This window comes from Muscardinus avellanarius (assembly GCF_963383645.1).
Source record: "Muscardinus avellanarius genome assembly, chromosome: 13".
NCBI lineage: Eukaryota > Metazoa > Chordata > Mammalia > Rodentia > Gliridae > Muscardinus > Muscardinus avellanarius.
This window is the reverse complement of record NC_137799.1, coordinates 11,978,550-11,999,586: the sequence shown is the minus strand read 5'-3', so window position 1 is coordinate 11,999,586 and position 21,037 is coordinate 11,978,550. Positions and strand designations below refer to the sequence as shown.

At 54.5% G+C, this 21,037-nt stretch overlaps 1 protein-coding gene across 2 annotated transcripts; it reads left to right on the top strand.

Annotated features, from left to right (window-relative positions):
* Positions 1-206: 206 nt before the first annotated feature.
* Positions 207-20,164, top strand: LHX2 (LIM homeobox 2; the record flags this gene model as incomplete). 2 transcript variants are annotated; one of them, XM_080709242.1, is made up of 5 exons in its annotated part: positions 207-326; positions 1,688-1,890; positions 2,741-3,144; positions 8,298-8,503; positions 19,877-20,164. In XM_080709242.1, the coding sequence occupies 5 exons, from the start codon at positions 207-209 to the stop codon at positions 20,162-20,164; spliced, it is 1,221 nt and encodes a 406-aa protein (XP_080565368.1). The 2 variants fall into 2 exon arrangements, with proteins under 2 accessions (XP_080565368.1, XP_080565367.1); XM_080709241.1 differs by having other exon boundaries at positions 2,696-3,144.
* Positions 20,165-21,037: the final 873 nt, after the last annotated feature.

Genomic DNA, 21,037 nt, shown 5'->3' with positions numbered 1-21,037 from the left:
CTGCCCCCACGCCGCGGCGGGAGGCGTCCTGGCCCGCGGGCGCCCGGGGCCGGAGCCCGGCCTGGGGGCGCAGCCGAGCTCGGGCGGGGCCGGGGCCGCGGTGGCGATGCGCCGGGCCCGTTAGCGCCGGGAGCCCCGGGCAGCCGAGGCGGGGGCCGAGCCCTCCCCCGAGGGGCCGCGCCCCCGGCCCCGCCGGCCCCGCCGCGATGCTGTTCCACAGTCTGTCGGGCCCCGAGGTGCACGGGGTCATCGACGAGATGGACCGCAGGGCCAAGAGCGAGGCTCTGGCCATCAGCTCCGCCATCGACCGCGGCGACACGGAGACGGTAGGCGCGCGGCGCGGCGCGGGCTGAGAGCTGGGGCCGGGCCGGCGGCGCCTCTGCGCCCGAAGTTTGGGGAGAGTCCTTCGCGCCGCGCGGGACTGGGCGCCGGGCTGCTCGGACGGGGCGCAGGGCCCGGAGCTCCAGGCCGGGGCGGCCGGTTGTTGGGGCGGAGGAGGGAAACGAGGTGGAAACCGAAATCGCGGCCCCCCGGGTGGAGGAGAGAGAGGAGAGCGTTTCTCCCGAAGTGGGAGCAGGTCCCACCCGCGGCCGGGCGCTCACCTCGCCCGGGGCCCCTCCGCCGTTCGGCTCGGGAGGCTGGCGCCGCCGCCCGCGCCTCCAGAGGAGGGCGAGCCGGCCGCGAGGGAGCCCCGGAGCTCCAGCCGGCCCGGGGCGCCCCAGGCTCCGGGACTGGGGCTCCCTCCCCGGCGCAGTTTCAGAGGCCGGGCCAGCGCTTTTTGCAGACCGCGTCTGCGCGCCCCTGGCCCGCCCGGCTTAGCCAGGCCAGGTCGGAGTTCAGGCTCCGGCCTGGCTGTCGCGGAAGGAGACTGCATTCGGTTCTCTACACCTGGCTCGGTCGGCTCAGCCTCAAATAGCCGTTTCCTGGCCTCAGACCTCCCCGGGGGCCAGACGAGCCGACTCTGCCCAAGCGGCGGGCCCAGAGTGACCTTTAGAGGCCGGGAGAGCTGGCGACGCTTTTTGCTGGGAGAGCAAGGGCCGCAGCCCAGTGCCCTCCCGCTCTCCCAGCCCTGCTTCCTTAGTTAAACCTCCCAGGCTCCTCAGTTTGCTTTGGGGAGGATTTGGGTTGGGCCTGTCCTGCACCCAGAGACTTTGAGGGGCCCCCTGCACCCCACTCACCATCTCCTAAGACCCAAGAGGGACCCAGCCGGCTGACAGAGAAGACAGAAGTTAGTTGCGGGACCCACCTGGCCTAAACCTTTGATCTAAGGATTCAGAGATCCATGGAGCTGGGGAGCGGGCAGGAACTCTGGTGCCTCTCCAGAGGGGTCTGGGGAGGGTGACTTAAATGGTCACCTTGTCCCTTTTCTGGGGCCCAGCCAGTTGGCTCCTTTAGGAAACAGGGGGGAGGGGGCTGGCTGAAAATGTGGCAATCCCCGCCCCTCAACACAGCCAGAGCCTTTCTGGGGAAAGGGCAAAGGACAGAAAACGGGGGAAATGGGGCTCTTGAGGCTGGAGAGCCACCTAGACCGGGAGCTGGACTGGGGCTTGGCCTAGAGCTGGACAGGGGGGCTTGGGCCCTTACCCTCCCGGATTTGGAGATTTGGGGCGTGGCAGCCCCCCTCGGCCGCGGGTGCTGGTTTGGTGGGCGCAGGCTGACGGGGTCTCCCGCCTTCCTCCGGTTGCAGACCATGCCGTCCATCAGCAGTGACCGCGCCTCGCTGTGCGCCGGCTGCGGGGGCAAGATCTCGGACCGCTACTACCTGCTGGCGGTGGACAAGCAGTGGCACATGCGCTGCCTCCAGTGCTGCGAGTGCAAACTCAACCTGGAGTCGGAGCTCACGTGTTTCAGCAAAGACGGCAGCATCTACTGCAAAGAAGATTACTACAGGTACCGCCCTGCCGCCAGGCCCCCTGCACGGCTGTGCCTCTCCACCCCAGCAGAGCTGCCCTGCTCTGGACCCTCTGCCAAACCAGCAGGAATCTCCCGCCAGCATCCTGAAGCAGCAATGGGGGGGGGGGTGGGCTCTGAGGAATGTTCACGAAGTGTAGGGACCAGAGAAAAGCAGAAACTGCCCCTCCTTTGAACTCCCCTCATACGCACGCCTGGGTGGGGGTTCCTGTGCCCGCTCCCTGTTTGAAGTTTCTTGGATCAATCAGAGGGGATAGAAATAGATACCCCCAAACCCAGGCAGCCCGGCTGCTGAGGAGCAGAGTTGGAGGGGGAGCTTGGGGAGTGGGTCCATTTCCGGGTCTTTGGTGGGAGAAAGGCAGGAAAGGCTAGGATCGTGAGGAGGCCCCGGGTCCGGTTCTTCTCTCCAGGTCACGGGTTATATTCTCTCCTTGTGTCTCTGCCTCGCCCTGTCTCTGTTTCTTCCACTTGATAAAGGTCCGTAGGATTCCCAGGCGCCTGTGTGGAGGGCAGGGCAAGGGCTGGGGAAAGGGTAGTGGGGAGTTCCTCCCAGCTTCCAAGGGGAGGCTTCCCTAGGGGTTACTTAGATTGGGTAAAGTAGAAGCTCTGACAGCCTTAAAAAATGGTTAAGAGGAACTAGTCCAGGGTAGGACTAGGCCTGACTAAAAATCTAGTTTCCTCCCCCCACCCCATCGTCCACATGAGGCCGTTCTGTCCACGTCGCGGAGGGAATTTTCCTCTGGGCAGCAGCAGCAGCAGCAGCGCCTGGAGGAGGGACGGGGAGTTGGACCGTTTGTCCCCACCGCCCCTCCCTCCATGGCCCCTACAGGCGGTTCTCCGTGCAGCGCTGCGCCCGCTGCCACCTGGGCATCTCGGCCTCGGAGATGGTGATGCGCGCACGGGACTTGGTTTATCACCTCAACTGCTTCACGTGCACCACGTGTAACAAGATGCTGACCACCGGCGACCACTTCGGCATGAAGGACAGCCTCGTCTACTGCCGCTTGCACTTCGAGGCGCTGCTGCAGGGCGAGTACCCGGCGCACTTCAACCATGCCGACGTGGCTGCGGCGGCGGCTGCGGCGGCGGCGGCTAAGAGCGCGGGGCTGGGCGCAGCAGGGGCCAACCCGCTGGGTCTTCCGTACTACAATGGCGTGGGCACCGTGCAGAAGGGGCGGCCGAGGAAGCGCAAGAGCCCTGGCCCCGGGGCGGATCTGGCAGCTTACAACGCTGGTGAGTGCGGGGCGCACCGAGCACCCCTGTCGGGTGGGGGGAGAGTGTGTGGCGTCGCCAGCTGGGAGCTGGAGTGAATCTTGGTGTGCTGGGCACCCAGGAGCTACTCTGGCCTTTAGCTCTTCAGCCCCCCGGGCACCAGGCAGCCTGGCAGAGGGGTATCAGCTCTCTGGGCTCCAGCCTGTGCGCCCCGAGCTGGAGCAGTAGGAGAGGGTGCTTTGCCTCTTGCTTCTCAAGTGCAGACCTTGTCGCTGGAGGGATTTTTTTTTTTTTTTTGAGGTGGCGTTTGATTTGCAGAACGTGCAGTGATAGAGTAAACCAGGCACCGCTGTCTCCAAACAGGCTCTGAGTTGGCGAGGCTTAAGGCCCGGAGCTGGGGCAGGGCGAAGAGGGTCCCTAGAGAAAGGGCTGGCGGTGCCCGGGTCGCAGAGCTGGGCCTGGCTCAGGCCTGGTGGCGGGAAATGTCCCGAGAGCGGCAGGCTGCAGGAACCTGGACCCTGGAGGCTTCGCTGAGCAAGGGCCCTAAGTTCTTGTGTCCGGAGAATCCTCCGGCATGGCCAGGTCCCAGAGGTTTTCGCGGGCTCCTTGCTTCGGGTTCCCGGCGCCTGCTGGGGTGAGGGCGTCGACCCTCGGAAGCCGGCGCCAGAGGATCAGGCCCCGAGCAGGCCGGGCCTCGCGCGGGGGTGGGGTAGGGGTCTCGTTTCTTATTTCCGGCATCTTTGAACCTTGGGCCTTTTCCGGAGAAGCTCTGCCCCCCTCCCGCGTCCTCGCAGCTCTGGACAGCTGCGGAGGCTGTGAGGCCCGGCAAATTGAACCGTCAACATCTGCCCTGAGTCTGCAGGGCCCGGAAAGGTTTATGACTCTCCGGGCTTCCGAACTAGAGTTTATTTGCAATTATTTTCTTTCTTTCGTTTGCGCCAGAATCAGATTGCAGAGATTTCGTTTTCTTCCTCCTTTTCCCCTTAGTCTAATGCACAAGTGGGTAAAAACTAAAACCAAAACAAAACCGAGACTGCGTAGAGGAGTCCTCAGTGGGGAAGGAGTCAGAGTTTATTTGGATCGTAAAGAGTCCGTTGGTTAGAAAGGGAGATGGGGGGCGAAGGCTGCGTCCTTTTCGCTCCAACGAAATTGCCTGTAGGAGGATCGTGGGGCCGAACCAGGGGGAAATGCAGCCCCCATTTGGTAACCGGTGACGTGGTGGTGGGCCCAGAGGACTGAAGATTTGTTTTTGGCACCACAACAGATGCCTTTCTCTACAACTTCCATGTCTCATCTTCCACCACCCCCAAATTAAAGGCCGAATCCAATCCAGCCCGTGTCCCCCTCACCCAAGTCGCCTCTGTTTACCAAGTGGGTCCTCTTCCAGGGGAAGTAGCCTGGGGATACTCGGGTGGTGGGAAGTGGTTTAATGTTTTCCTGGACACACGGGTTGGGCATTCGGTTTGAAATTATGCACAAACAGGGTTGAGTGTTTAGAGATTTCTTTTTGCTTTTGCTGCCCAGCCCCTGCCTTCTCCAGCGAGGTTGCAGGCAGATGCCGCCGAGTTTCAGGAGAGCTGGCGCCCCTACAAGAGACTCTGGCTCAGCCATCTCATTTTCTCTTTGGCCTCTGTCTCTTTTCTCCCTTTCTTTCAGTCCTCTCAGGCCCCATTTCCCTCCTCTCCCTGGAGTGCCGGCCTGGGTTTCTCTGTTTCCTGGAGCGGTGTCCGGCCTTACCCGGGCCCTCAGTTCTGGGGGACTGGCGGCGGCGAGCGGGCGATGGCTGTGCCGCTCGCTTACTTACTCGGCTGGGACCAGCGGGTGACTCCCCATCCTCGAGGGGGCCAGAGGGCCCCCCCAGGTCTAGCTTCCGTCCCTGGCTCCCTCCCGGCGGGGGCAGAGAGAAATGGCCGCAGTGTGGGCCCCGGGCCGCCGGGATCGGGAGCCGGGCGGGCGCTGCGGGCGTGCGTGCTGGCCCGTGCGAGCGCCCCACGTCCAGGGACCCCGCGCAGCGACTCCTTGCAAAGCCGGGGTCCCGGGGGACCTGGGGCAGAGTGGGCTGGGGGCCTCGGGGTGCACCGGCCCGGGTTAGGGCAGGGCGCCTGGGCCGCGGAAAGCCCTTCCGGGGCGGGGGCGCCGCCGCGCTCCTCGCCGGCCCCTCCGGCCCGGGCGCGGCCTGCGGGTGGCCGGCCGGGGCGCGGGCAGGGCCGGGGGCCGCAGTGCGCGCCAGGCCGCGGGAGCCCCGCGCGGACCGGCCGGACGCCCCGGCCGCCCCGGCCCGGCTTTGTGTGTGTGTGTGCCTGGCGGCGTAATTACTGATTTGATTCCAATCCATTATTTAGACAATTGAACCTACAATCTCGTCTTTAGTAAAATGAGGCGGAGTCAGATTTGATTACAGGTTCAGTCCCAGCGACAAGAGCTCGAAACCCGATGGGTTAATAACAGATCACGAGTAAATTATTCATGATTTTACGAGCTCTTTAGTTCTATTGAATCGGCCTAATTGAGAGGAAAAAAAAAAGAGAGAGAGAGAGAGAGAGAGGAGAGCGAAAGCCCGGGTCCTCCCCTCCCCGCGGCCCCTCGCTCCTCCCCGGATCCGATCCCGCGGAATCTCCGCGGCCCCAGGCCCTGGGGGAGGGGGCGCGGGTCCGGGGCGCGGGCCGCCGCTCTCCTTCCCCCAGCACAGCCCCCTGCCCTCCGAGGCCGCTGCAGCCCCGGCGGGTCGCCGTCCCGTCCCTCCCCTCTCTCCTTCCCTCTCCGACCTGCTCCTAGCCCCCCCCCCCACCGCGGGGACCCTGTCTCCTGGGGCCTCGGGGTGGAGTTCGTCACCTGGACGCCCCCGCGCAGTTTCCCCCTAATTTCCGACTCCTCTCCCCTCCGGCTTTCTCTCCCAGCCTTTCCTTCCAGTCTTTGTAGCTGTCCCTCCGGGTTCTCCCAGCCTCCGTTGCTTCCCCGCTATCTCTCCTTCCCAGCCTCCCTCCCTCCTTTCTCTTCTTTTCCTCTCCTCTGTCCTGTTTCCACTTATGTCGCTTTTCTCTCCTTTCTCCCCCCCCCCCCTCTCTCACTCTGCGCACAGCCTCCCCCCACAGAGGCGGCACTCAGGGCGCATCCCTTGGGCCCACGGGGCGCCGGGGTCCCGGTGGACCTCATTAACAGCAGAGAGGCCCAGGTGGGGGCCGGCGGTGGGATGGGCCCAGAGATCCCCGTAGGGACGCCCTCCCCCCCCCCCCCCCCCGTGGAGCTGGGGGACTTGCAGATCCCCTCTGTTGGTCCAGCGCCGTTCTGCTGACCGGGTTCAAAGCCCCCCTCGGATGCCCTTTAAGCCCTCTGCTCTGAGTGCTTCTGGAAACACAGGCCTTTGGAGTATGGTGGAGAACCTGGATGCCTGGGTTCCAGTGGGCAGGACCAGCTCCGAGGTTAGGGCCCCTTATCTTGCATGTTATCCTTGCAAGGAGCTATTTAACCCCCACCTGTGCAGAGGTAGAGCTGGGCTACCAGGACGGCAAGAGTGTTTTCCAGGTAGCTCAGTCAGATAAACTGCAGGACAGTCAGTTAAATTTGAATTTTGGATAAACAATGAAGAGACTTAATATAAATATACCCCATGTGATATTTGAATTTAAGATAATAATTTTAGTCTGAGTGCCTTCTATGCAAAATCTGAATTCTAGACAAGCAACAAACAGATTTTGAGTGCGGATGTGTTCTGTGCAGTATTTTAACAAATAAAATTTAAGTATAGGTATGTCCATGATTATTTAGGGCATATGGTCAAAATTATTTACTGTTTACCTGAAATTCAAATGTAACTGGGCAACTTGTAACGTGATAAGGGCACAAGAGACCTGCCCAATTCCCCACTTTAGGGAAACCGAATCTGAACCTCCTGGGAGGCTTTCCCCAAGGCCAGACCTTGAGGGTGGGATGGCTCCAGATGTGCTGAGGGCACCTGGAGAGGGGCCCTGCATGGCCCCCCAGCTGCAGCTCGCTGCGCCACTTTCCAAAGCCCAGACACCTCACCACAGATAGGGCCGCAGCCAGGCCCCAGTGAGGCTCCTTTGGGGTGGGAACGGGGTCCTAAAGAGTCATCCAGCCTCTTTGTGGGGCAGAAGAAAACCCAGAGTATGAAAGTGCTGAATCTGGGCTCAGCTGTCACCAGCGGGGCCGGCCGCAGTGTGTGACTGGCTCACTCTCCTGTATCTTTCGTTTCTTCAGTCTCTGAAATGGGAACAGCAGTGACCGCCTCTTGAAGCAGCAGAGGTGGTGCAGTGGCTTAGGTAAAGCCCAAGCGTAAGGTAGGGTAGGTGTTTATAGTAATGTTAACTTCTGCCTCCAACCTTCCTTTCATTTCCAATAAGAACTCCACGGCTGCTCTCTCTGTGAGCGTGGGCCACGGATCCCTTAACTTTCCCGAGCCTCATTTGCTCGGTTTGTAAAACTAGAAAACAACCACCTCGCAGGCCAGTGGTGGGGATTAAACGACAGAATGCTGTTTCCAATCTCAGGCCCAGTGCCCGAGGCCCAGGGGGAGCTCAGCGCTTTGGTGTGTGGGAACTGATGAAATAATGAAAGTGACTCTGTGCCGGCTTGGGACTTCTGGGTACCAGTGCCAGACGCTGTAGGGGGAGCCAGCCTGGGTTTTAAATTTTTTTTTTCCCTTGAAGAGTGGCTGGGGAAACCGGAGGAGTGTGGGGCCACCGATCTGTGCTGCTGGGTCCACGGGCAAGTGATTTCCCTTTCCCAGCCTCAGTTTCAACATCTGAAAAAAAAGTGGAAAATAATACCTGACTGCTAGGCTTGTTTTAAGGATCTGATGGAAATGAGCACGTAAAGCCCTTTAGTACATCATCTGGAGTTCAGTAAGCCATCAACAAGTTGTAGCTGTTATTGCTGCTGCTGCTGCTGCTGCTATTTTGACTTGATGGTTCAGATGGTTTTTGGATTCTTCCGGAGCTGGGGTTGAATCCTGCATTCCCTAGCTCAGTGATCCTGGGTAGGGCACACTCTTAGAGCTTTCTTTTCTCCATCCAGAAAGTGGGGATAGTAATACCTCCATCTCAGCCTGGTATGGGCACAGCGGGGTTCCCAGGGTAGAAATGTTTGGCCGTGGCTGGGAGGGCGTGTGTTGGAGTCAGTCAGGAGACTCACCTGCCGCCTCTGCCACCTCTTAGCGCTGAGCTGCAATGAGAACGAGGCGGAGCACCTGGACCGGGACCAGCCCTACCCCAGCAGCCAGAAGACTAAGCGCATGCGTACCTCCTTTAAGCACCACCAGCTTCGGACCATGAAGTCTTACTTTGCCATTAACCACAACCCCGACGCCAAGGACTTGAAGCAGCTGGCACAGAAGACGGGCCTCACCAAGCGGGTCCTCCAGGTCAGCCCGGGTGGGGTGGGGACCTCTGCGGCTGCCGGGAACCTTGGGCCCGACTTGCCTTTGTGTTTCAACATCCCGCCGGTTTTTCCTCTGAATTTCCACCCTCTCCCCCGTGTATCTTCTCTCAGTTTTCGCCTCCCACTTTCTGTGTGTGACGCTCTGCCCTCTCCGTCTCCACATTTGGTCTCCTTTCTTTCTTGTAAACAATTCTTAGATACTATTTATTACTCAAGCCACACTCAGATCTGTCCATGTTGTAAAAGGTCTGGGCATTTCAGATCAGTCGAGGACATCCACCCAAGATAATTGTGTTAGCGTCCACTTCTTGCTTCCCATAGTTGGTCTTCCTTTTCTTTTTACTTCTATCTCACTCCTCCTGCCCTTTCCCCCTCTTCTGGCATCTCTTAATTTACTTTCTGCTTTTTTTTTTTTTTCTGTCTCCCAGGCTCTGGGAAACAAGATTCTGTGGTAGGTGAGTGCATGCACGGAGGACTTGCCTGGTGGGATCTCTCGGGATGGCGGGGTGGAGGAAGTGTCTGGATATTGTGAGACTGAGTGGAATTGTACTTAGATTTGTAGGCGGTCTCTTGATAGACAGGATCTAGAACTTTCCTGACCTCCACGACTCCAGAGATTAAGTTAAGAACCGTAGACTGGGGTGGGTGTCTGGCTCCAGCGAGGACCTGCTTTGTGACACAGCCTTGGCTTAAGGGTTCTCCAGTCTTCTGCCCCCCTTACATATTTCTTGGGCAGGCTTCTCACCTCAGTTCTGAGCCTCAGTTTCCCCCTGTGTGAAATGGACACAAGAAATCATTCGAACTACAGGCTGGAGATGATGTGTCTGTTGGAGGGTGGCTAATGATAACATTAAGTTGATTAATTAGCTTATATGATTAACTTCTCTGAGCTAGTTTTCTGGTTGCTAGACCTCACTTTCCCCCATCGTCCCAGGCAAGAGAATGCCTCCTTTTATAGAGGGCTTACCAGACATATTCTTCAGGAAATGTGGTTAGTGACAGCCGTGCACGTTTTTAGGGAAGGAAACAAGGTTACCTGAGCAGTCGCGAAGGAGAAGAGCTGGGATCTGAGTCGGTCTCAGGGGTTGGGGGCCAAGAGGTGAGATGAAGGGGTGACCATCAAGAATCCCGAGGGCCACCGAGTTAAAAAACAAAATAAGTCCTTTGTAGGGTGATGGCTGTGACGTGGTGGGTTGAGACTGAAGAGGGAGCCTGAAGGGTACCAGCGAGGTGGGCGTGGCCAGGGCCAGCCAATGGGAGGGCAGTGCGCCTCCCTGGGCCCGCCCCTCACGCCAGCCTTTTGCCCGAGGCCCTGGGCTTTGCTGTCCAGGGCTTGAAAAAGAGTGTCAGCACCACCGTGCCCTGGGGATTTCCAGGCCCTCCTCCTGCGTTCTCTTCCCAGTTTCAAGTCTTGGCCATTTGGGAGAACTCAGGTTCCAGCTTTCCTCAGGTTAGGATCCTTTGTCCCTCCCCCACCCAGGATGCCTGTGCGGCATTTGGACTGGGGGTGCCAGTTCCTACCACCAAGCCCATGGACCAGGAGGGACACGGAGCCAGGCACAGCTGGGTTCAGGAAGATCAGGACTCACTGGCTGAGTGTCATGGACAAATTAGTTACCCTCACTGAGCCCCATCTCTCTCATCTCACCAATAGGGCACCAACCTCCCAGCTGCCCAAATTAAAGGCAATAAATAGGCAGTACCTGTAGTGGAAGAGAAGCCAGTCTCTGTGGCCTCAGGAGTACAAGAAGCTTGCTTCCCTGGCTTCTGAACACATGGCATCCTCAGCATAGTCTCTTATTCTTTCATCTGACTAAATATTGGTTCCAGGCTTTAAGGATAAACCAGTCGTGGTCCTGAGGAAATTCACCTATTAGGCTAAGAGAAACCCACATGCAGATTCTCCTTAGTGATTGGTTATAGGGGGGCAGGTACTGGGGGAACCCAGAAGAGAGACTGTCATGATCCCCTATCCCCACTGTGTACATGAGAGTAGAGGCCCTAATAATTTCTGTCTGCTCCAAGTCTGTTTGCTAGTAAGTAGCAGAGCTGGATCTAGGCCTCTTCTACCAGTCGTCAGTCCTTTTGCGTCTGGGCCAACGCGATACTGCTGTCTCTGAGTGTGTCCTTTGGGGCCTGTGTGTTCTGGGGAGGGGCAAACCTATAGCACTGCCCTCGCTTCTTTCCAGACCTCCGAATCCTTAGTGCTCCCTAACAGCATAACTGCTCATGAATATGCAACAGTTAACAAAGCCTCTTTCTAGCCAGCCGTCTACCTCATCTTAGTATTTTTTTCTTTGGGTGGTACTGGGGATTGAACCCAGGGCTACTCTACTACTGAGCTACACCCCCAGCCTTTACATTTTCATTTTTCAATTTTGAGATGGGGTTTCACTAAGTCATCTAGGCTGGCCTCCAACTTGGCGATCCTCCTGCCTCAGCCTCCTGCCCTGCTGGGATTACAGATGTGTGCCACTGCACCCAACTCTCACTCCAGCGTGTTCCTGCCTGTTTTACTGATGGGAGGGAGGCTGAGCAAGAGTGATTTGCTCTAGGTTATATGAGCCGAGCACTGGCAGGGTGGCGCTTGTTCCCTGTCACCCTGGGGTCTTGGGTGAGGAGCATTCTAGGAGGCCCGGCAGCTGGTGAACCAGCTGGTTTGGATCCTGTCTGAGTTGGCAACAGTGTGATCCCAGCTCTCATTCTTCTTCTCTGAACCGATTCCTATCTGTGAAATGGGAATCATCATGGTTTCGACCTTGAGGAGTCTGACAGTGACTGGGAGAATACCAGCACACAGCGGGAGTCCACTGAACAGCTCTTCTCCCTGTCACACCAGCTTGAAGCCTCGGGTGCCCCTGCAGGTCCTGCCCCCAAACTCATGGACCACTTCCACCAGTCAGAGTGGGAGTTTGCCGGGCAGGGTCAGCGGGAGGCTGGGCGGTGTTCCCAGAGGTGGATAATACATACGGTGTGGGCATGCGCAGTGTGTGGAGAGGTGGCGCTAGGCCAGAATGGATCACGTGACCCGGGCCAGCCTGGTATGGCCAGGCCCGGGAAACTGCATTCCTGCTGGGCTCTGGAGTCGGCTGAGATGAGGTGCAGACTCAGCTCTCACACCTGCTCACTGGATGATCCTGAGTGAGTCACTGAACCTCTCCGAGCCTCAGCGGCCTGAGCTGTAAAATGGGAGCGATAAAAATACTTAACCTTATTGGGCAGGTGCAATGAGTATGTGAGTTGATATCATCCACAAAGTATGCAGTAGACACCCAGTGCACGCTAAACTCATACATTTCCACAGTAGGTACTGGTAGACAGCATCTTTTGCATACATTTAAAAGCTGGCTTTTTTGTGGTACTGGGGATTGAACTCAGGAGCATCCTACCTTCGACCTACATCCCGAGCCCTTTTTATTTTTGTTTTTAAACCAGGGTCTTGCTGTGTTGCTGAGGGTCTGGCTCCATTGCTGAGGCTGTCTTTGAACCTGTGATCCTACTGTCTCAGCCTCCCAAATACTGGGATTATAGGCGTGTGTCCCCATGCCAGGCTCACTTAAAAGTATTGACCTCCTTCCTTTTGTAGGTGAGGAATCTGAGAGAGGCTAGCACTGTTGCCTCTAGCCTCACAGGTCGTCAGTGATGCAGACAGGAGCTGAGCTCACAGTGGCCAGATTCCAAAGCTCTTTTCATTATTGTACGGTGTAGGGCTCGTGACTTTCCTCTTTGGATCTAGCTGCAGGATGCAGCATTACAGATGGCAGAAGAGAGAAGGAGGGGGTCACAGACACCATGTCTTGATAAGAAAGCAGAAATGGGTAGTAAAGCTCTCATTACATAAAAAGTACCCAGGTACCCAAGTTTGTCACCATCAGCAGCATGCCAGCCCAGAGCCTCACATCAGTGGGAATGTGACAGGGAGTCAGGATGGCCCCTGGACAGAGGTCAGGGGTGGCATCAGGCCTTGCAAGCGCTTGGGGCTTGTTCCTCGGCACATAGATGCTTCTCTTCCGTCTTGGGAAGGGCCAGGAGGGAGCAACATTGAAGTGCCCTGGGCTTGGGGGGGGGGGAGAGCTGATTGATTCGGGTAGGAAAGGTCTCTTTAGGGATTCCTGGTGTGACTTTGAAACAAAATACGTTTAACTACAGATAGTTTAAAAAGCATTTTCAGCTGGACTTAGTGGCCCGTACCTGTCGTCCTGGGACTTGGGAGGCTGAGACTAGGGGATCACAGGTTCATGGCTAGCCTCAGAAACTTAGCAAGGCCCTCCACAACTTAGTGAGACCCTGTTTCCAAATAAGAAATGAAGTAGGACTGGGGGAGTAGCTCAGAGATAGAATGCCCCTGGGTTCCATCCTCAGAAACACACACACACACACACACACACACACACACACACACGTGTGTGCGCACGTGCACATGTGTGCGTACACACACACACTTTTATTTTTTACATTTTTTTGGTGCATTGTAGTCATACATCTTACTGAGGTGCACGATATTAGAGGCATACATGTACACACATATTCTATAGGAGCCAGGAATGTAGCTCAGTGGTAGAGTGTGTACTTAGCACACAGGAGGCCCGGAGTTCATCCCTGGCACCAAAAAATAGAATGGAATAAAAATAAATAAGTTACAAAAAAGCTCCTTGATGACTAGTGAGTTGTCATCAACCAGCGAGAGGACTCAGGAGCTGAGAACACCAGCTCTCCCGCGTTCACCCCAAGGGCTGCAGATGCACTGACCTGCCGTGCACAGCGTGGGTGTGCGGCACAGAGAATTCACAGGCGAACAGCACAGGGACAGGTAGCCAGGTGCATAAAGAACTGAAATGGTGATCAGGCTAAACTTTATTTTTCTGTATGCTTGAGATATGTCATAATAAAAAAAATAGTCTTTTAAATAGCCAGGCATGGTGGTGCGGGCCTGTAATCCCAGCACTTGGGAGGCTGAGACAGAAGGATCACAGCTTCAAGACCAGCCACAGCAACTTTATGAGAATCCTGTTTGAAAATAAAAAGGGCTAGGGATGTAGCTCAGAGGTCGAATGCCCCTAGATTCAACTCCCAGTCTCCCTCCCCCAAAATATATGTCTTTTAAATGATCCTGGAATCAATTAAGTTTAAGAAATGCTAAAGATTGTGTCTTTGTCTTGGAGCATGTTAGCTTTAATTCAGGCATTCGATTTGAATCAAATGAAGAGATTCAATTTCGTTTAATTTAGCACTTCCCAAAATTTATTTGGCCACAGAACTGTGGGTTTTTTTTTTTTTTTTTTTTGGTGCTGGGATTGACTCGTGAAAAAAAATTGAGGTGCTAGGAAAAAAGACAAAATAGTGGGGAGCAAGGAGCATTGAACACAGGACCTGAGTAGGTGAAGGAGACAGGAGGCTTCTGGAGGGGGAGGGGGAGGGGGAGAGGAGGAGGGCTGCAGTGGCAAGGCACCACCCTATCTCTTTGAGCCTCAGTTTTCCCATCTGTACAGCGGTCATTGTCCAGCTTGTCATTTTCTCAGGACTATGGTGAGTGGCGAGTCCAGTCACAGATGGATGTTTCACAGCTGATTCGGTCTGAATCTCTCATTGTAAAGGAGAGAAAACCGAGGTCCAGAGAGGTAGAGAGACGCACTCAGGGCTCCACAGACAAGTAGTTACAGACCTGGGGCTGGAACTGAGGGCTCCCGATTTGCAGTCTGGTGCTCATTATTTTTGGTTCTTTAGAGGAACTTTTAAAAAGTTTACAAAATAACAGAATGCAGCATAGATAGGTTAGAAAAATAGGAAATAAAAAGCCCAAGTAAGAGCTCAGGGGCTCCGTAATTCCAGTGTGTAGTTTAGTACCCAGCTGGCCGGATCCACATCTTGGTTCTGCCTCCGACTGGCCAGGCCCCATTCTCCACACCTGGACTGACAATAACCAAGCTCACCTCGTAGAATTATAAGGACTGCATGCGTTAACACGGGCACAATGCTTAGATCTTTGCTTGGGACAGCACCTGGCGCTTAGTGAGTAAATAGTGTACGTCTTTATTATTTTCTGAATGACTTGCAATACCAGAGAATATAATTTTTTACCTCTTTTCCCTCTCATTTATCAATCATCACAAGATATTTCCCGTGGCTTTGTGGAGCGGCTATGTTGTGATTACTCTTTGCCTTATCTGGCTAGACACCTGGGCTACAGCCTTTTTAATTTATTTTTTTGGTGGTGGTATTGAGGATTGAACAAGGCCATCCTATCTCTGTTCTACACCTCCAGACCGATTTAATTTTTTAGTTTTAAACAAGATCTCACTAAGTTACTGAGGCTGGCTACGAACCTGCGATCCTTCTGTCTCAGCCTCCCAAGTACTGGGATTACAAGCGTGCAACCACCATGCCCAGCTGTGCAGCCATTAATTTGATGTGATAAAAAATGCTACGATGACTGGGTGTGGTGGCACACACCTGTAATTCCAGTACTTGGGAGGCTGAGACAAGAGGGTTGCAGGTTCGAAGCCAGCCTCAGCTACTTAGTGAGACCCTGTTTCCAAATAAAATATAAAATAGGTCTGGGAGTATAGCCCGGAGGTATAAAGCCTCTGGGTTCCATCCCTAGTACCACCAATAAATAAATAAATAAATACATAAATAAATAAAATAAAATAAAATAGGACTAGGAGTGTAGCTCAGAGGCAAACCCCCTCTGGGTTCTGTCCTCAGTAGGACACACACACACACACACACACACACACACACACCTGTGATGGACATCTTTGGCCATGAAACTTTCATCCTCTGGTTGATGTTCTTAGTGTCCCAGGAGGTAACTTGTGATCCCACTGGGTTTACCCCTGGCCTTCTCCATGAAAGAATTCTGGGGAAGGTTTGTGAAGCTAAACACAGTTTATAGGGCCACTTGGTGTCTGAGGAGGGGACAAGTCACAAGGGCACCTTTTCATCCACAGGGGACTTGTCGGGGATCTGCCCGGTGCCAGGCTGGGGCACTCGGCCTGGTGTTAGTTGTGCCTGACGGTTCTGTGCCTGGACTTGAGAGGGCTGCCGGGTTAAGAAGGCGGGTGGAGCCAGGCGTGGGAGTGCACATGGAATCCCAGTACTTATAGCAGGTTCAAGGACAGCTTCAGTGAGTAGTGAGACTCTCATCAACTTAGTGTTTCAAAATAAAAATAAAATAGTGCCGGGCGTGGTGGCACATGCTTGTAATCACAGCATTTGGGAGGCTGAGACAGGAGGATCGTGGTTTGTGGACAGCCTCAGCTACGTAGTGAGGACCTTTGCAACTCAGTGAGAACCTATTTCAAAATAAGGAATAAAAAAATAGGGCTGAAGGTGTCGGTCAAAGATAGAATGACCCTGGCTGGGTTCCATCACCAGTATGGCAAATAAATAAATAAATAAATAAATAAATAAATAAATAAATAAAATAGCATTGGGGTATAGCTTGGAAGTAGAATGCCCCTGGGCTCAGTCCCCAGTTCTTAAAAAAAAAAAAAAAAAGGTGAGTGGGCTGGGCATGGTGGTGCACACCTGTAATCCCTGTCCTTGGGAGGCTGAGGCAGGAGGAGCCGCAGGTTCAAGGCCAGCCTCAGCAACTTAGCAAAGCCCCCAGCAACTTAGTGAGACCTTGTTTCAAAATAAGAAATAAAATAGGTCCGGGGTGTAGTTCATCGGTAGAATGCTCCTGGGTTCAATCCCTAGTACTGTAAAAAAAAAAAGGAAGAAGATGAAAAAGATGATGACGATGGTGTGTGAAACGGATCATCCTTGCCATTTGGGCTGCCCCTGGTCTGCCTGCCTGTCAGAACCCCAAGAAGCCATAGAGATCATGAGGCGTGGCCCAAGGCTGGCTTCGAACCTGTGCGATCCTCCTGCTCAGCCTCCCAAGCGCAGGGATTACAAGCGTGCGCCGTCACGCCTGGCTTTGCCCCTCTGTTCTTCATACAGCCCCTGGCTTCCTGGCTCCCTCAGGACCCTGTGGCAGGGAGAACGTGGCAGTTTTTATGCCAAACTCTCCTGGATTCCAAGCTTTGTGACCTTGGGCAAGTGACTTCACCTCTCTGAGCCTCCCTGACGTCATCATCATCATCATCATCATCATCATCATCATTACTATTGTTTGTGTGGTACTGTGGATGAAACCCAGGGGCCCTGTCCCTCTGAGCTACACTCCCAGCCCTATTTTTCAGTCTTTTTATTTTTGAAACAGGGTCTCACTGAGTCGCGAAGGCCGTAAGTAGCTGAAGCTGTCCGCGAACCGCAGTCCTCTGGTCTCCCAAATGCTGGGATTACAAGCGTGCGCCACCACACCCAGCTTCCTCCTGGACTTTAAGTCTATCATTTGGGGGCAGTAATGGAAGCCGCCTGCCTGGCTTATCACGAGCATGAGCTGTGACGGTGCTCGCCATGATGGCGGGCATGATACCACGGAGAGAAAAAGGCACACGTGTGTTGGTGTCACCGTTAACTCAGCCCACGTCACCGAATTAATCTTTGTCACTCTGGCTTGGGCAGGGTCCCTGTTTCAGCAGCCTCTAGGGAGAGGACTTTTTGAAATATCTAGGACAGAATTATGGTGAAAAGCAAGCCCAGCACAAAACCCCAGGGCAGCGCGGCCTCTGGTTGAGCTGCTGGAGTTGTATCTGCCTTGGACCCTGCAGAGGAGACAGGCAGCGGCGGGGGATGCTGGCATTGTTTACAGATGTGCAGTTACAGGCGACGCCTGGGAAATAGCCAACAGCTGGCAGCTAACGGGTTCCAGACCTTCCCGAGGTCTCGGCGCCCCAGAAGGATGCAGCGCATCGGCCCAGGGCTCATCGCTCCTGCTGCTCTCGGGGTAACACACACAGGCAGACCAGTGGCCCGAGGCAGTGCCACGCTCTGGTCTTTTCACTGCGGACCACGGGAGCTGTGGGGAAGTCCTCTCTCTCTGAAGGGCTCTGGGGGGCGTTCTCCATTCAGGGATTCTACAGCCTGCCAGGGAAGCACGTCCCTGCCCAGGGGTGCATGTGGGCCTCCTGTGGCCCGAGAGCCGGGGAGCGTGTGCTTTCTCCCTGGGGACATCCAGCATCTGGGCCCAGAGCTTCTATTCCCACGGCACAGGGCCTGCACCTCCCTCCGTACCCCAAGACTCTGGGCTGTGCTTCTCATGGAGCCAGTTATGCTTGGCCACCAGAAAGGGGGCCCGAGGACACAGCCCCCGCAGCTGGGCCGTCCCGAGGGGAAGGTGGAACCAGGAGTTGGCCCATCCCGTGCCTGTTTGAGGCCTTGGGAAGACAGGCAGATGCGCACACATCTGGAACTGCGCAGCTGGACACCCTAGAGTCTGTAGATCTCCCCAGGGCCCTTTGTTTTATGGGGAGGCTTCTGGCAGGGTCTCCCTCATGCACTGGGAAGCCGAGGGGCCCTGCCTTTCGGGTTTGGGTTTTTTTCCCCGTTTGGGAGGCACTGCTTCCCACAGTGGCCTGGATTTCTTGGGCCTCTCCCAAAGTACCACGTGGCCCTCTGGTATACTGGGTCTCTGTGCTCGTGCAGTCAGACGGGGGCTGCTTGGGTGAGTTCCTGCGCATGTCTGTGTGGAAGTGTACAGGCGCACGTGAGGTAGGGGTGTGGATATACCCAAGGAGAAAAGAAAGCCAGCCAGTATGCGGTCTTTGCTGTTCTCCCACTCTGCCCCCTGCCCACTGCCTCAGAAGCAGCCAGGCCTGGGCGGGAGGGAGGCCGGATCTGCCCTTCTCCAGTCGGGCAGCCACGGCCGCTCTGTCCACCTCGGCCCTGAGACCTGAGCCTGGGCCGGATGCCCCGTGGCTCCTGCAGCGCAGGGCGGGGAGGAGGAGCCCTGTGTCTTCTCTCTCTCGTGACTCATTATTCCTGGCTCATTCCAGCATGTTCTTTCTGTCATTCTAGCATTTCTCACACTGATGGAACATGTGACACTTGCAAAATCGTACCCGCAGAGCTCGTGGGATGCATTGTCTGTGTCTAAGGAAGACCGCTGCGGGCGGGGCGGGTGTTTGTTTGGGGTGTCCAGTAGAAATGCAACATGAGCTGTGTGTGAAATTTAAAATCTTCTAGGAGCCACATTGAAGAAGTAAAAAGCAAATGGCAGCCGGGCGTGGTGGCGCACGCTTGTAATCCCCGCGCTCGGGAGGCTGAGACAGGAGAATCATGCAGGTTCGAAGCCAGCCTCTGCTGCACTGGTTTAAGAGACCCTGTTTCCAAATAAAAAATATAAAATCGATCTGGGAGTGTAGCCTGGAGGTAGAAGGCCCCTGGGTTCCATCCCCAGTACCACCACCAAAAAAAAAAAAAAAAAAGAAGCAAGTGGCAAAATTAATTTGAATGCTATATTTTGTTTTGCCTAATATCTCCAAAATATTACCATTTTGACATCAAATCAATAAACAGTCATTACTGAGATATTCTAGTATTTTTCATGCTAAATCATTTATTTATTTATTTATTTATTTATTTACTTACTTATGTGTTACTGGGGATTAAACCTAGGGGCATTCTACCTCCAAGCTATACTTCCAGCTCTATTTTATTCTTTATTTTGAAACAGGGTCTCGCTGAATTGTGGAGGGCCTCACTAAGTAACTGAGCCTGGCTATGAACCTGTGATCCTCCTGTCTCAGGCTCCCAAGTACTGGCATTAGAAGCGTGCGCCACCACACCTGGCTTATGCAGAATCTTTAAATCTCTTGTATGTTTTCACCTATAGACTAGCCACATTTGGCGAGTGACATGGTCACTTTCACAGCCAGTAGCCCAGTTCTGGAGCCTCCTAATAGAAGAACCCAGGAATAGCCCATTTGAAAAAATAAAAATTTTATTTTATCAAGGGATTGAGCCCAAGGCCATTTTTTTTGGGGGGTGGTACTGGGGTTTTTGGAAGCCCTTCTACCTCCGGGCTACACTCCCAGACCTATTTTTACATTTTTTTTTAAAATTTGGAAACAGGGTCTCCTAAGCCAGCGTGCGCGGCTGGCTTCGAACCTGCACGATCCTCCTGTCTCTGCCTCCCAAGCGCGGGGATTACAAGCGTGCGCCACCGTGCCCGGTGAGCCCAAGGCCATTCTATCTCTGAACTATACTTTCAACACATTTATTATTCTGAAACCGGGTCTCACTGAGTTGCTGAGGCTGCCCTCAAACCTGCCATCCTCCTATCTCAGCCTCCCAAGCACTGATATTTCAGGCAGGCATAAGGAGAAAATATTGCCACACCTGACTCTCTAGCCTCCTTCCGCAAAAGGCAGACGAGCCTCTCCCAGAAACAGGAGAGGTTAAGAACACCTCTTCTCTGGGCCCTGCCCGCCTTCTTCTCACCAGCCCTTCCCTGTCTCCCACGCAGGTCTGGTTTCAGAACGCCCGGGCCAAGTTCAGGCGCAACCTCTTACGGCAGGAAAACACGGGCGTGGACAAGACCACGGACACGGCGCTGCAGACCGGGACGCCGTCAGGGCCGGCTTCGGAACTCTCCAACGCTTCGCTCAGCCCCTCCAGCACACCCACCACCCTCACGGACTTGACCAGCCCCACCCTGCCAACTGTGACGTCCGTCCTAACTTCTGTGCCTGGCAACCTGGAGGGCCACGAGCCTCACAGCCCCTCCCAAACGACTCTTACCAACCTTTTCTAATGACTCGCGGCCCCCAGCCCCACGATTTCTTTAAAAAAGAAATTATCTTTAGTTGAATTCCAAGTGTATTTTAAAATAGAGGCTTTGAGCAACTAACCACATTTTAGGATCTCGCCTGAAAACAGAGGAAAAAAAAAAATAAGAATTGTGCGTCCGGCTAAAGCAGCGGTGCGCACGAGGAGTTACTTGGAAGACCTATCTGCGACACAACATTTGTGTCCCTGTACAGTTTTGTGGACTGAGCGAGGAAAAAACAACAATTTAAGTTGGCTAGAGCTTCTGTATTTTCAAAGACTGCCACGTGCCTTAGGAATACTGTTTTATCTCCAGACTTTGGATGACTTGTTCATTTTCCTCTCCCTCTTTTTCTCTCTGTATATTTATGACCAGAGCAAAAATGTAAAAAACAAAAAGCAAAAAAAAAAAAAAAAGTTTGTTACTTTGAATAGTCCTTAAAAGAAAAAAAAAAAAGGAAAAAAAATCAAACCCCCTCCAACGGTCGCTTTGTTGTTTTAGAATTTTAAGGTGGAAGTCTGTTCGAATATCAGAATTTGTAAAATCTAACCAGTAATAAAACCACTTATCGAAACTACTTGGTGCTGCAGCTGTTGAGTTGGCTGGGACAGTCATAAGACTGAAGAGTTTTACTGAAGCCTGGAGATAAATTCTGTGGTCTTTGGCTAGTGATTGGTTGATTGCTTGTACTGGGAATTGAAGCCAGGGGCAGTCTACCTCCAAGTTACACCCCCAGCCCTTTTACTTATTTATCTATTTGTTTTTGAAACAGAGTCTCACTAAGTTGATAAGGGCCTCACTAAGTTGCTGAGGCTGGCCTCGTCAGAGATCCTCCTGTCTCAGCCTCCTAAGTACTAG